The following is a 17,031-nucleotide window of genomic DNA, read 5'->3' on the forward strand; positions in this document are numbered from 1 at the left end:
AAGGTGGTGAATGGCTGTCTCATAAAATTACTGGGGCTGCGATGTTAACCAGTTCCACATGTACAGCTGGATGTTGTCATCAAAGGTGAATCGTTTGCCCCTCAGAGCCTTTTTAAGGGGACCAAAAATGGCATAATCACAGGGAGAGAGGTCCGGACTGTATGGAGGGTGGCCAAGAACTTCTCATTTGAATTTCTGCTGGAGGTCTGCGACCTTGTTGGCTGTATGAGGCTTTGCATTGTCATGGAGCAGAATGACCCCACAGGTGAGACTGCCTGGTCGTTTTGATTTGACCGCTTGGTGAACAGTGGTCAAGGTTTGCGAGTAACACTGGGTGTTCACTGTTGTCCCACACTGCAGGAAGTGAATCAGTAGAGGGCCATCTTGGTCAAAGAAGAACGTCAGCATAACTTTTCCTGCACTCATGTGGACGGTGACATCCAGCTGTACGTGTGGAACTGATTAACATTGCAGCTCCAGGAATTTTGAGACCGCCATTCAGTGCCTTGTGTCACAGTGGGACAAGTGTCTCAACAGCCAGGGTGAGTACTTCTAACATACAGGTACTGAATTCTGTAATGATGCTTCCAGCTCATTTCTTTTTGAACAACCCTTATAGTTGTGCTTCTGTGTACATATTACATAGGTATACAGGTATTTGGATGTCTTTATAGTGTAAAATAAGAGTTATTTTACTATGGATATTATTTTTTAAAATATTAAAATGGTTATGCATCCCCACAATCCAGATATTTTGATAAGTTGTTGAAAGATTGTCAAACAATGAAAAATGCAGGATGGAATACCCATAATATCATGAAAAGGATGTTGTGCTTGTCTGTGACTCAACATCTCCTCTGTACGGCAAGTAGCAATCTATCATTATCATAATATTATTGTTATTAAAGGATTGTGTGACAAAGAATTCCTCCCAGTCCAACCTATGTTAGTTTGTTGTCTTGTGTCCATGAGTAACATTTTAATTATTTTTGCACCAGGGCTCAAAAGTTAACTATGAACACTAAATAACTGCAGATGCCGGACTGACTTAAGATCAAAAATGTGAGAGGCATGAGTTAGCCATGTTTTTTATGCAAAACTCCCCACACATCCATTTCAGATTGTTAGAGAAGTGATAAGACAGCTAAATGACGGTGGTTAAATTTAACAATTATTACATTTGGAACATCAAAAAGAACACATGTCCTCAGAAAAGAGCTTTTGGAGGGTACAACAAAAGAATGAAGTACTTGCATTGGCGTGATTGACACATTAATATCAACTTTGCTTTTTCAAATAGAACTACAGTAATTTCTGCTGATAGTATCGTAGCTGTAAAACAGATTAATTCAGTATCATTTCACTCTCCACTATCTGATTAGTAAATATGGAGAAATTATGATGTTCAAAAGTTAGTATTCATCTGTTTTGAAATGAAACAGATTGCTGTGTTGTGCAGAAGTTTGTATTGTTATATGGAACTGTTGCATTTGCTTGATGGGGCAGTCACAGCTTGATGCAGCTAAGAGAGTCTACTTACAAAAATCAGAATAGTAGAGAAAAGAATAATTTAAAACTGACACCAATCAAATTTGATCACAAGTGGTTGGACTGAGAAAACTAATTGGAAGGCAAAGAACATGACATGTAAGGATGATTCAGAGCGCAGTTTACCATACTTGACCTGCTACCACTGAAGAACTTAAAGCAAGAGTATAAGAGGAAATCTCCAGGATTTATATTGAAATGTTAAGTCAAACCATGCATAAATTTCCTATCAGGCCGCAGGAATATGTGCGCCGAGAGGAAGCTCATCTATCGGGTCTGATATTCAGAAAATAAAAATGCTTGTGATATTCAATAGTGGCACACTCTGTACTATACATTGACATAAATACACGTGTCTAAAATAATTGCAATCATCCATTAATCTCCATTCCAGAAGAAGCAAAAAAAGCATTGAGCATTGTGTTTTAGTCTCTGACAACAGTAAATATTACATAAACAATAACTGTGCCTCACCAGTTCAAAAGGATACAATCTAGCCAAGTCACAAAGTTTTACAGTGGAACTGGTCAGCATTCTTGTATAACATCTAATACATTGGATAATTGCTGCCTCAATAAAGGACATAATGGGACCAGAAGAACCAGAGAAATCATGGCTCCAGCAGTGTTACACAACATGTGATTTATGCAAGTCATAACAGGCACTGCAATCATATGAAAATGTCAGACATTAGGGCTTTATTTGAATGTTGTGACAATATTGGAACTCTGCAAGAGGCACTTCACTGTCTAACCTCATTTTTCCACTATCTACATCACTATTTGTCTGTATTCCTATATGCAGGGATACCTCTGACACCAAAACAAAGACACATCTGATGCTGAGAAGTCATTAGTACAGGAGTAATGTGCTAGTTGGACCGCAGTAATTCTTTTTTGGTCCTTGTTTCGGGGAAACTGTCATTTGCAAAGATCAAAGATGTAAACCTTTTTCAATGCATTTCTGGAACTGTACATGAACAGGGCTCATCTATATGTTTTAAAGGCAGTGTTGTCACATGTCACACTACTTTTTCCCTGATTTGTACATTCACCTGACATGTGACATGTTATCATTCTAGTGAATAATTCTTTTATTGTGTTATCTCGGCCTCTGTTCACACAAATGCTGTTGTAACCATTTTTGATTTTTTACAAGATCCTCATCACATCTGAAGTATCCTCATACTGAAAGTGATCAAAGACACTTTTAAAAGAATAACTTTATTAACAAAATAAAACAATTATAATGTCCTTGGAAGAATAGCCACACAGCTACATACAACAGAAATACCTGTCCTGTGATATTGACTGTGATGTGCCTACACAACTAACCCTAGAGTCATGGGAGGTGGCAACATAGGCCAGTGCTGCTGGTGTGTGACATCTGACTTGCTGCTGGTGAAGACCAAAATGAAATGGGCCAGGTCTGCTGGAGTGGAGCACTGAGATGAAACGGGGTATTACCAGCTGATAGCACAGGGACTGAACTGCTGATGTGGCTAGACACAACTGCTGGTACTACTGGTTTGAGGCACAGGGCATAAATCACTTTTTATGGTCCACTAATGGCCTAAATAGTTGGAAGCAGATGGATACCTGCATGGTACTGTAAGGACACATCACCTCGCATAGCAAAATAGTGCGCCCCCCCCCCCCCTCCCCGTCCCGACAGTGCTCTCTGCAGTGACAGACACATTGCCTGTTGGCAAGTCTGTTGCCCCCCAGATGCTGTGGAGGTGACATGTAACGCCGTGGTAAATATCCAAGGCCATAGAAGGAAAATATCTATTTTAATGAGAACTATTTACACACATCCTCCTGACAGGGTGGCTGCCTACACAGCCTGCCTGGTGTGCATAGGACATGACTACCATACAGGTACAACAACATGATATTAGAATTCGAGCTGATCATCAACTGCCACTGTTTCTGGATCCCAGAATCTGGACAACTCCTGGAGGTATTGTTCTACCATCGATAATCCGACTCTGCTGGAAATGGTTATACAACAGGCTTTCTTGCACAGATGCCACCTAATAGGTACCTTTTTCAACCTTGAGAAGGCATATGATACTCGATGGAAGCACAGTATCCTGGAAGAATTCCACAATGGGGCTTTCGGTGACATCTTCCATTTTGCTACAATCCTCCCTGTCTGCATGTTATTTTAAATATGGAATTGGTAGTATTTTATCAAATGATTTTATCCAAGAGAATGTGTTCCTCAAGATAGTGTTTTAAGTGTAGCCCTCTTTTTAATAGCCACTGATGGTACCATGTACACTGTAAGGAGCCCTGTACAGTACTCCTTTTTGTAGGTGATTTTTCAATTGTCTGCTCTCCTTTCAAACCACCAGGAACCACAGAGCAGTTATAACTAGCTTTTGGAGATATGTTGAGGTTCCTGGGCCTCATATTTCAGTCGGTTGCTGCACTTGAGAGGTTTGGAAGCAAAGTCTTGCAAAACACTCATTATTTTAAAAAATATAAGTCACATGACTTGGGGAATAGATGGAAAGTGCCTGCTCCAGTATTATCATCCCTCATTTATGGTTGTGTAGTAGGTGGATCTGCTCAGTCACCATACTTGAAGCTCCTCACTGATATTCACCATGTAGGTATTAGGCTGGCCACAAGGGCATTTAGGACCAGCCCTATCCCCAGCATTTGTGCGAGCATTTGTGCCAAGACTGTGGAGCCACCACTTAATACTTTGTGGTGACTAATCACGATACAGTGACCATGTAAGACCTATTCCCTGCCATAGCCAGCTATTCATCATACCATTACTTATCCATCTGTGAAACAACTCTTTTATAATCCTGTCAGAGCTACAAGGTGCTTTGGTATTTGGTACATCTAGTGTTGTCTTATAACCCTTATTGGCAATATTTTACACAAGCTCTTCAATTTTATTCCCATGTACTTTGATGGGTCTACGCAGGGGATCACTTGGCTGTTCAGGCATTTTCTCTGAGCATGTTCTCGAGATTTGCCTACCAATCAAATTTACCTTTTATACTGCAGAGCATTGTGATCCTGAGAGCACCGGAGTTGATGAGGCATGAGAGAGAGAGAGAGAGAGAGAGAGAGAGAGAGAGAGAGAGAGAGAATAATTTTCTCATTTGTTCTGATTCCCTTTGTGCCCTAAGGTGATTTCACAGATGTTCCCGACATGGAAAAAATGATCCAGTTGATTCAGGATTCCCTGATGCATCTGCATGACCAGGGAAAGGATGTAGTATTCTGCTGATTACCAGGGCCTGTTGGAATCCAGAGCAGTGAGGAGGCTAACATTACAGCCAAGGAAGCTTGTCAGGGACACACAGAAGAAACATATGCTGTCCCATTATGAGTCATTTCCTTGGTGTTGACCTAGAAAGAATATGCCATTGCAGACCAGAGTGCCCTGAAGTGTCAGGAAATTAGCTGTGTCCTGTGAAACCAAATCTCCAACCATGGTGATACTCCTTCCATTTGCAGAGATGGGATGAAGTGGCAGTGACCCATCTCCATATAGGTCTCACTTCTCTGACCCATGACTTCTTGCCCCAGTGAGAGGACTTACCAGTCTGTGGGACTTATGGAGCACATGTTTCAATACGTCATATTTAACAGTATGTGTTTTATATTCTGACAAGAGGGCAGCAGTAAATTTAAGTGGGGAACTGCCTCCTATTTTAGCCCACAACATGCATTGTAAAATTTTGTCTGACTCTAACTAAGCTGTTAGTTAGAGTTTTTTGTTTGTTGCAGTGGTTGACACATCCTTTTTTTTTGTTGAGTGATAAGCCAGCCACGTGTACCTGATACTCTTTCAGTACCTTGGGCTCTCCATTTCCTTTTATTCACCTTTTACAGACTGTCACATGTAAAGCTTTTAGGGTGTGTTCATGTGTTCTTCGCAAGTGAAGTTGTAGGAAATATTTTATCATTTTATTGTAGAATATCTTAATGTTAACTAATCATCACCACCACCACCACCATTTTGTGATACTTGAAGCATTTTATATGCTGTCCACCTACAGAACTGATCTGCAAGTGGCATCAGTAACTGTGTGTGCAAATGTGAACTTGCAAGCACCACCAACCAGTTTACCACTCACAGCTCACACCTATGGGTGGAAATCATTTAACTTACTTCTAATCTCATGTGATGACTTTTTAAGAAGCTGACAGCAGTTGTGATACCATTTTTGAAACTCAAAGGTGAACAATTGGATTGAAAGAATTTTGTTTGCAAGACAGTCACTGTGTTCCCCTTAAATAGTATGAGTAGTCAGTTTTTGTTGGGCTTGTGTACTAACCTGCAAATATCATTAACTTCAGACTAGGATAGAACTTGTCTAGAACATCTTTCTCCAGCAGCTTATTTAAAAGCCTCATTTATTCGATCCCATGACATATAAAGACTATTGTAACTTCAGAAAATGCTGATTGTTAACATACAATATTTATTTTTCTGCAGATCTAATTACTTGTTTGTACCTGTAAAGGCATATATTGTATAAAATCCTCAAATTCCTATAGTAACACTACACTGACGTTTTACATGAAAAAAAAGTTTGAAGTGATTAACAGTTAGATGATATGCAGACATGCCTTGGAATGTATATCTTACTTTGAATCGTAATTTCCATGAGTTGCCAGTGCACTGTAAGGTTATATAATTATCAGTACTGGTATCTCATTTCTGGTGGTATCCTTAAACATTTTTTTCCAATTGCCGTTAATATTTCAACTTTTACTTAAATTCTTCAAGCTATATTTGAGAGGACAGGGTTAAGATTCAGATAATTAATTCTTATGCTTCTCACTTCTTTTCACAAAAATGGTTCAAGGTTGCACAACAGCGTGGTCATTTCTTTTACACTATAATTTCCACCAGCTCTTGATGAATTCTGTATTATTTATTCCTTCCATGAAATCTGATGGAAATATAGTTATTTTTTTAAGAGGAACAAAGAGTTTGCTTGTATATCAATCATCCCTCTAATGTAGTTGTTTGAATTCCAAACTGTTATGTTTCTTGTGTGTAATAGTTTAGGCAACATGGCAAGAAAAAGTACCATATTTACATTACTTGTTTATATCCCCATTGTATTAAAATATTATTGTTGTTGTTGCTGCATCTGATGATGATGATGATGATGATGATGATGATTACAGTGATGGTGGTTAAGGAAGTATGCAGAAATGAAATTACAAATGTATGCAGCCATGTACATTTTCTATAATTGCTGGACACAAAATAAACATAAGAGAACCAAGAGTATTTATTGTAGAGCTCCTCATAGCTCATCTTTTCAGCAGTTCATAATTCCTCTTTTATCTCTAACTTACATGTTTAAATTGTGAGAATAATATCCCATTAAAAATGTTATAATGAAAATTGACAAAATCTTTTAGCACTTTTATATAAAATGTAAATATGATTTTCTCTCTCTCTCTCTCTCTCTCTCTCTCTCTCTCTCAAATTCTCCTTGTTCTTGAACCAGTTTGGGATGAACTTAGATTTCTATATGGAAAATTGAACATGCTGATTTCATCCCTGAATTCCATATTTTATTCTCTCCCAGTTAATATCATTTTCCTGTTGGCTTCATACACGTGCCCCTTTATTGCAGTACCTGTAACCTACATAAGACTGTATATGTTATTGATTATTGTGGAAATTGTCTCTTCACTTTTTATATATTAATATTCTTTGATATAAGCACTTGTACATAAAATACTGTCCATACATATATCTGAGATACTGCAACTGTATTTGATACCATTACAAAGAACACAGCATTTACTGTTATAGTGTGTATCGTATCCATTTATTCCATGGAACTTTTCAAGTTCTCAGGTTCATGTATGCATCTCCTCCATAAATGAACACTGAAGTATGGCTACCTATCCTAATTGTTGTTATGGAAGATACTTGTAGATTATTTTTACCCCTTGTAGACCTGCTGTCCATTACATACATTATTTTAGTCTGTGTTCTTATCGTGAAGTAGAAAACTGTGTAGTGCAGATTTGTAGTAAAATTATGTAAACACAATTTACAATTTTCCTCACATTTTATCACAAGCTTCCATTTTTTAAAATGCTTTCCTGTATAAAACGTGCAATAGTTATATTTTGCATGGCAGAGTTTTAATATCTGTTGTGTAACTTATACAATTGATAGTCCTGTGAAGAGCTGTTAACTTACAGACTTACTCAACAAAGTATCTGGTGTTGCAGTAACATGTATGCTAATGTAGCTTATATAAGACATAATGTACTTTATTGCTTTAGCAAGAAATAAGCATATAAAACGATTACAAAGAGACAGAAATAACAGTTGAGGGCCAAAAATAAAGTGTATAGGTTCATAATAGAAAGTTACAGTTTACTTGAGAATAAATAATGCATGAAGTCCAGTTTTGTGATTACATATTATAATGTGGTATAGTTCACTACGTGTAAATTAATCAATTGTAGTGTATGTGAATTGACTTTTAAGCTCTGTTGAATGAGAATATTTACATTTTATTTAAATTTGCACACTATATTCATGAAGACTGCAAAGTTAACAGCCCTTTACTTGGCCTCATGTAAATAATGCTTGTGGTACACGGTTCCGTTGCACCGCCAGAGTTAATTCGTGGGCCGAGCATCTTCGATTCAGCCCCTGGTGCCCCCACTCTTGGGCAGGGGACAACGGTAGCTGCTGCTGCAGGCGCGGGAGCCACAAGCCTGCAAACGACAGCTAGGACAGCTGCCCACACCATCGCCCGCATCACCAACTCTACCTTGCGTGCCATTCTTGAGGTTACTCTTCCTCCCACAACCCCTAGTACTACTGTTCCATCCACCACGGTCACTACCACTGCAGCTCCTACAACAACACTGCGTACCACATCTACTGCATTCCCAACCACACTTACCACACAGAGTCCTACCACTACTCCTATTAGTACCACAACTGCATCTACAACCACAACAACCACCACCACCGCTGCTACTATCCCTACCACTGCTTTGTTCTCACAGTTCCCTACGATGCTTGATTCAATGGACTATCCCAGAGCTCTTGACGGTGAGTCTCACTGGTACCCTCACATATGTTATGACTTTTGTTAATAAAGAGAAGGTTGTCTGTGTTTGCTTTCACTTCTCTTACAATTTTATTTATGTGCTTGCCTTTTGCATGCTATAGCTCAGTGGCATGTAATGATGTAAATGCATAAACTTGAAATCACAATTGCAGTCCAAAGATGTGTGGTGTTTTACCCTCGCTGGTTGTCATTTATCTGCATTCTACATACAGCTCTTCAATGTTGATATTTTCAACTGTATGTGAATAAGTATGAGATTTTAATTAAGACGAAACAAGTACAATTTAAGTTTCAAGAGTACAATAGAGAAAAATCCTCCTTAATTGTCTGAATGGAAGAAATGGGAAAGTAACTAAAGACACTACAGTGAAAGATAACACAGTCAAGTTCTTTTTATGGAAGACTGGCCTGAAGTATATTGACAGAAAAGAAACTGACAGGAAGTGTTACATTGGGCATCCATAGAAACAGTCAATGTCAAATCAAAGAACACCCTAATCTGCTACAGAGAAACAGTATAAATCTGACGAGAAATACAGTATGGAACAAGAAATGTGAAAAGAAACAAAAACCTTAGGGAAAGGACAGTACGTATGACATCGCATATATAGTGTACATGCAGAAATGGAAATACAACACAAATAACGAATTATCTGAAAAAGATTGAATAGGGTAAAAAATAACTAAAAGGGTAACTAAAAGCAGTGTGAAGGGTTAATAATTTGAAGAGGGTGAAACATTTAGCGTTAGCAAGACCATATGTGAAATGGAAAAACATGTATAAGCATGCTACGCTTGTCGTTTTGAGCCTTATAGCTGAGGCTTGGATTTAAGTGATTCAGATTGTATTGTTCACATAGACTATTTTTTCAGTATCTTGATCTTTGTACCCCACTTCCCTGATTGTTCAAGTTCTTTGTTTTTCACACTATACCTTCTTTCTTCCCTTTTTTCCTAAAAAACCATTTGCCCTTCCTCCATCATCTCATGCTCCCTCACCTCCTCTTCCTTTCTCAATTCCCTCCTGTGTCCCCCTTTACAATTAATGAAGTATTATTTCAGTTTACTTGATTTTTTGTGTCTTATTCTTTCTCATTGTTCTCCTTTCTTGTTGTACTTACTCTCCCCATAAATGTCCATACTGTATATTTTCTCAGCTTTTCCTGGTTCTTGAGACAAACAGATCTAAAATTAGAATTGGTATGGAGAATTTGTGTTGATCTCATCTCTAAGTGCAATATTTTACTAGTCAGTCTCATTTTCCATAGTGGCTTCATACAGTTGTGCATTGGAATCCTATGAAATACATTTTTATTTAATGCTTTAGTATCTTTAACCTATTGAGAACTATTCTTTATCTCAGTATTCTCTGGTTTCTTATTTTTTCTTTGTTTTTGTTGTATTTATATTATCATCATAAACGTATCACCCCTTGTCGTTTTCCTGTTATAGCACTGCTGTCATCAAGACTACATGGCACAGACTTCCATGTCAGCTACCCCTATAATTTCTGTGCTACCAATGACCTGAAACTTCAAACTGTCAGTGAAGAAATGTTGAGAAAGTAAACTGCAGATATTTCATTTTTTCACAAACCTATACTTTTCATCATCTCAGACAGTGATGCTGAGCCACTTAGTCACTGCATCAGATGGCTCTCCTAAAGTCACATTGCTTGCAGAGAACAATGCACAAAACTGCACATTGACTCTGTTCCTTACTCAGCAAACATCACAGAATGTGTTTGTCTGCACATAATAAGGTCACTGCTACAAACTTTAATTTCCACTTACTTGATACATTCATGACACATTTTTGTAGGGCAGTGAGACTTAACAGATGCATGGAATATAACGTTCATGTATTATGTAATGGTATTCATTCATTCTTGCACATATAACATTCATATATTCTGTCAATGAGGAGAACATATACAGATATGAAATGAGTCATATATATTATTATAATTTTATACCTACTTTCAGACCACATTTTGTGGGTTCTCCCTTCTTTTGACCATAACCTAGCATTGTGACAGTCCTGATACTCTGATCCTTCATATTTGACCTACTGACATTCATATTTTAAAACATTATAAATATTATGAGGTACAATATGACAAAAAGAACAAACAAGATCTAAACAATCGACAGTCCAGGAAAGAATAATGATAATATGGAGAGGGTAGTTTGCTACTCAGCACATAGAGAAGGCACTGTGTCACATGCAGGCCCAATGAAACAGAATGCTAGAATGCGGTTGTGCTTTTTTTTGTGCTTGTCTTTGACTCCGCACCTCCACTGTGTGATAAGTAGCAAACTATCCTTTCTATATGTAAAATAAGGGAAAGGCAGCCAATAATCAAACACTTTCATGACTGAAAGAAAGCAAAAGAAGCATTCATTCATCTTGAAGCAGTGAAACTACATCACTACTTATAGGTAGGAAAGGGGGGGAGGGAGAGATGGGGGGGGGGCGAGAGAGAGAGAGAGAGAGAGAGAGAGAGAGAGAGAGAGAGAGAGGGGGGGGGGGGGGGGAGGGGGGGCAATCATTTACTGTACTTTTCTATGTAATCACTATTCTGATTTTAAAGTTTACCATACCTCCTAATGAGGTGACACATTCTCACTGCATAAAATTTTGCTCCTTGAGATTGCAGTCAACCCACAATGGCATCTTGAAGTTCATCATCAATAATTGTGTTGTGAGCCATGCTACTTTTTCATGTGCATGAACAGTTGTAAATCACTTGTAGCCAAAGCTGGGCTATAGAGCAGATGCAAGCAACTGCATTACTTGTTTTCTTAACATGTCGTACTATGATGTTGATTGTATTTGTACATTCTATAAAATCAACAAAGAAAATTCTTTTAGCATTCTGAAAAAACTGGAGCCATATCCTTTCTGGCTGTCCAAGTATGGCAGCTTTTTTCAGCTTCTTCACAAAGGAGGTATGACCCCAAGTTACTGACTCTCTCTGAATTAGCATAGGAAACCCATGTGATTCTGTGCAGTAGACCTTCTTCTGCATCTTAATGGAAAAGAACATCCTGAAAAGAAGTCACTAACTGATTTCTGTGATTCCCAGAAAGGAGTTTTGGAATGCAAAGAGCACAAAACTTGTGGTTATGAACTTGTGCAGAACACTCTCAGTAATCTGTAAAAAGCTGTCTAACAGATGAGATATTATGAATTTTCATGAATCGTTTCATCAGTTTTCTGTACCAGTTCCTTGCAAACTGCATACAGACAGCCACTTGTCATTCTTATGAATATTTGGTCTTCCATTTTTAAACAAATGACAACATTGAAACACGACACTTTCGCCCATCACATTCAACATATATAAAGCACAAATTTCTGTAAAACTTGTCACATTCAGTAGAATTTTCAACTGAAATGCTGATTTTAAACTGCTAATGTAGGTGAACTAGAATCAATGTGACCTCCCTATCGCACCTCTCAGCACACTGACCTACACAAATCTGTGGAGTAATCGTTATGTTTCCCTTACTATTGCCAAGACTACTTGGAATTGGAGGTTTCTTTCCAGATAGCCCTCACAGACAGTAAAAAAAAAAAAAAAAAAAAAAAAAAAAAAAAAAAAAAAAAAAAAAAAAAAAAAAAAAAAAAAAAAAGAGGGAGTTATGAAACTGCAGTTAAATGAAAGACTAGAGTGTACTGTCTGTTTATCAAACCTCATAATGCAAGTGTTTAATTTGACAACTTTTCTATTGCTGCTTTGTGAAATCATTTATACTTTCTTCCTAGATATGTATTTGTCTCATCTGACATAGTCTAATTATTGTTAGGTATCTATACTCATAAGACATAAAAGAAATGCACTCAGTTGCACAATGTTTCAAACTTGATGGTTAAATTTTCATTGGAAGACATTCCTATGAGTCTTCTACCACACTTAGTTGTCCTGCACAAACCAGTAGGCGTCGTGCTCTTCACTTAAAGTAGCCCACTAAAAATGGGTATTAGTGGTGCAGATCTGTCACTGTTACTCAGTCATCCAGTTTGGCAGGAACTTTGGAAATAGAATATCTCTACAGGGAAGGTTCATTTGGGGTAGAAAAAACTGAATAAATCTAAGAGGAGCTGTATATTGGGCTAAAAAGCTGGTTGATCCTTTCGATACATCAGGCAACTCACTGTTCACGCAAATGCAGCCATTCATAATGCTGTAAATGATGGATGTAGGAGAAGATATACACAGTTGGCATAAAGAGTCCAGAAGATTTCAATAAATTATGGTAAGAGAAGACTAGGCAATTAACCATTATCATTCAATGGTATAAGAAGGACAATTAACCAGAGGAAACTACAAAATGATGAGGCAGAATAGCTGTCAGTACTTATCCTCAGGAGACAAAATGCTGTACTTAGTACTGTTCACAGGTCACTCATAAAAGAACACAACACAACAAAACCTAGTTTTCAGGACTGTTAGTTCCTTGTCAAGGGAGAGAGAGCAAGAGGTCACATATAATACTTTTAGAAGCATCATCTTTGATGCTCTACTCTCTCTACTGCCTCCCCCATCATCTTTGTCTCCCCTTGTCCTCCCAACAGGTGGTCTCTCTCATTCTGGGATCTGAGTGACTTGCCCTTCCTTTTTAAACTTTTCCAATGGAGCCCTCTCTTCTCCTAAAGGAAGGAACCAACAGTTCCAAATGCTTGGACAGTGTTGTTTTTCATGTGTGTCTATCTGTTTATTATACACTCCTGGAAATGGAAAAAAGAACACATTGACACCGGTGTGTCAGACCCACCATACTTGCTCCGGACACTGCGAGAGGGCTGTACAAGCAATGATCACACGCACGGCACAGTGGACACACCAGGAACCGCGGTGTTGGCCGTCGAATGGCGCTAGCTGCGCAGCATTTGTGCACCGCCACCGTCAGTGTCAGCCAGTTTGCCGTGGCATACGGAGCTCCATCGCAGACTTTAACACTGGTAGCATGCCGCGACAGCGTGGACGTGAACCGTACGTGCAGTTGACGGACTTTGAGCGAGGGCGTATAGTGGGCATGCGGGAGGCCGGGTGGATGTACCGCCGAATTGCTCAACACGTGGGGCGTGAGGTCTCCACAGTACATCGATGTTGTCGCCAGTGGTCGGCGGAAGGTGCACGTGCCCGTCGACCTGGGACCGGACCGCAGCGACGCACGGATGCACGCCAAGACCGTAGGATCCTACGCAGTGCCGTAGGCGACCGCACCGCCACTTCCCAGCAAATTAGGGACACTGTTGCTCCTGGGGTATCGGCGAGGACCATTCGCAACCGTCTCCATGAAGCTGGGCTACGGTCCCGCACACCGTTAGGCCGTCTTCCGCTCACGCCCCAACATCGTGCAGCCCGCCTCCAGTGGTGTCGCGACAGGCGTGAATGGAGGGACGAATGGAGACGTGTCGTCTTCAGCGATGAGAGTCGCTTCTGCCTTGGTGCCAATGATGGTCGTATGCGTGTTTAGCGCCGTGCAGGTGAGCGCCACAATCAGGACTGCATACGACCGAGGCACACAGGGCCAACACCCGGCATCATGGTGTGGGGAGCGATCTCCTACACTGGCCGTACACCACTGGTGATCGTCGAGGGGACACTGAATAGTGCACGGTACATCCAAACCGTCATCGAACCCATCATTCTACCATTCCTAGACCGGCAAGGGAACTTGCTGTTCCAACAGGACAATGCACGTCCGCATGTATCCCGTGCCACCCAACGTGCTCTAGAAGGTGTAAGTCAACTACCCTGGCCAGCAAGATCTCCGGATCTGTCCCCCATTGAGCATGTTTGGGACTGGATGAAGCGTCGTCTCACGCGGTCTGCACGTCCAGCACGAACGCTGGTCCAACTGAGGCGCCAGGTGGAAATGGCATGGCAAGCCGTTCCACAGGACTACATCCAGCATCTCTACGATCGTCTCCATGGGAGAATAGCAGCCTGCATTGCTGCGAAAGGTGGATATACACTGTACTAGTGCCGACATTGTGCATGCTCTGTTGCCTGTGTCTATGTGCCTGTGGTTCTGTCAGTGTGATCATGTGATGTATCTGACCCCAGGAATGTGTCAATAAAGTTTCCCCTTCCTGGGACAATGAATTCACGGTGTTCTTATTTCAATTTCCAGGAGTGTATATTTCACTTCCTGGATGTAAGTACGGGCCAGCAATTCTGACTCTTAACTTTATCATCATTCATTCATATACATCCTCCATTTCAGATGCTCAGAGAGATTTAGCACCTCCAATGAACCATCCCATGTTCAGACAGACAGTTACCAGATGTCTACATGATCATGGATAACATTCACATTAGACTTCCTATCCTACATTCAGTCAATTTACCAGATGTCTACATGATTATGGATTATGTTCACATCAGACTTTTTAATCGTTCCAAAGCATCACAAAAGATGAGAATGGTGACATTTCAAATAGTGACAGCCACATAACTGTAGATGATATGATTTTCAGCTTGTTAATCTCCCATTTTTGGCCTCATTCCTTAAGCAATGTTTGACAATGACGCTATTCATTGTCAGTAAACTACAATCAAGTGCTATCTTGAGAAACCAACTAGAAACCATAGCTATTATTTCCTGGCTTGCAGCATTCCCTGATCTCTCATCAACATAAATTTTACTAGTGAAATTGAGCGATCTCTACAGTATGCGTCTTCATGAGACAGTATTTGCGAACCATGTGCGGTGACCTAGACCATGCACAACAGATTTAGCCTGGATGTCATCAGATGTCTGTAAGAACCCATGCACATAACTTGGAAAAACTGTTTGTGAAACAGTGGAAGTAAAGAACCAACTGTGAACAGTGGGTAGTCAGTACAATGTGCAATGTCATCTTCCCCTGAACATGGTCTGCTGTATACTTTCTGTTCACCCCCCCCCCCCTCCCCCCCCCCCCCCCCCTGCCTCAAAGTGTTTGTTTGTATTTTCTCTTCCGTAATTGTAATTCCTAGTGTGTGTTATGCACTGGAGAAGAAGGATAAAAAAGTGTGTTTACAATGTATGCCACTTTTTGTCTCGAGTAATAAGTGCTAACAAACCTACTGCAGAAATTTAAATAGCTATTTTTAACTTAATCAATAATTGATTCTTCCATTTTATTTCCTTACTTTTCAGCAGCTGGTGCCAGATTTAATCCATTTATCATATTATATCTCTCACAAATGATGTGGTCTAGAGATTTCATGTCACTGACATCTGATGACTGTAGAAATAATATTGTGAGCATGTTATTTTGATAATGCTTACACGCTATGCAAATGCTTTCCACTGCACTTATCACAAACTGTGTACCTTTTTTTGCACTTTGATAACTTCCTCCACATTTTATTACTGTGTACATCCCTAGTTTTGTGGGAAAGCTATACAATACTGATTGCATCAAATTTTATTTTTCTTTTACACTGATGTAGTTCTTTAATTCTAAATATACATTAATTGTATTAACGCTCTCAAAGTAGATTATAGCTATTTAATGCATTTCAAAATAGTCACACAGCACCAGTCCTGTATTTGGGCATTTTTTTTCCTTTTTTGGATTCAGCAACACTGACGCCCACTTGGAGGAATATGTTATCAGACATTTATGTAGGAGATTGCATCATTGTTTCATGCTACTGAATAATTCATAGCAAATATAGATAGTTTGCCTTGCAGATACTTTCTATAAAATTCTCCTTTTCATTGGTAATGGTATAATGCATAATTCTGTTGCCATTTGTTTGTCAAATAAGTCATCCAAATAAATTATGTAACTTTAAAGTGTCTGATTATAATGTTCTTTGTATTTATCTAATAGTGATTTTGTTACTGCATATAGAAAAGTTTATACAGCTGCTGATTTTGAACCAACAGGGTCTCATATTTGTTACGTTGTATGCTGTATTTCCAGATTCTGGGAAATAACCATAATTAAAAATTATGTGTAATTGCTGTTATTTATTTTGCATAATTAGTGTGCAGTGTTTAATGATTAAATTTTAGCATTTGACTGTTAAAATCGTTTGTTTATAATGTCAACAGTTACACTTTCGCCCTATCATCATTTTCAAGAGGAATCCTGTTAAAATATTACACTTTAGCGCATATAAAAATTTAAAAATATTTGACTATGTTTATTTTAAAATTTTGGATTTGTGTTAAAACATGAAATTTTGACAGTATTCCACCAGGAATGGCGAAAGACCTAAATTGCAATTGTGGAATCTATAAAATATTTTAACAGTTGAAGGTTACATTGACCTATTTTAAAAACTTTGTTATTATTTTGAACCACACCAAAGGAAAGACAATAACTTACTGAATAAGAATGACAAAAATAAATGTTCTTCCTAGTCTTCAGTCAGT

At 39.1% G+C, this 17,031-nt stretch overlaps 1 protein-coding gene across 1 annotated transcript in view; it reads left to right on the top strand.

Annotated features, from left to right (window-relative positions):
- The window catches only part of LOC126475356 (proton channel OtopLc), a 763,792-nt gene that overhangs the window by 681,217 nt on the left and 65,544 nt on the right, over positions 1–17,031 (top strand). Inside the window, exon 10 of the mRNA XM_050103169.1 lies at positions 8,182–8,625. Coding sequence (XP_049959126.1) covers positions 8,182–8,625 — 444 coding nt within the window. The remainder of the gene's footprint in view (positions 1–8,181; positions 8,626–17,031) is intronic.

Source organism: Schistocerca serialis, chromosome 4 (genome assembly GCF_023864345.2).
Source record: "Schistocerca serialis cubense isolate TAMUIC-IGC-003099 chromosome 4, iqSchSeri2.2, whole genome shotgun sequence".
Lineage (NCBI taxonomy): Eukaryota > Metazoa > Arthropoda > Insecta > Orthoptera > Acrididae > Schistocerca > Schistocerca serialis.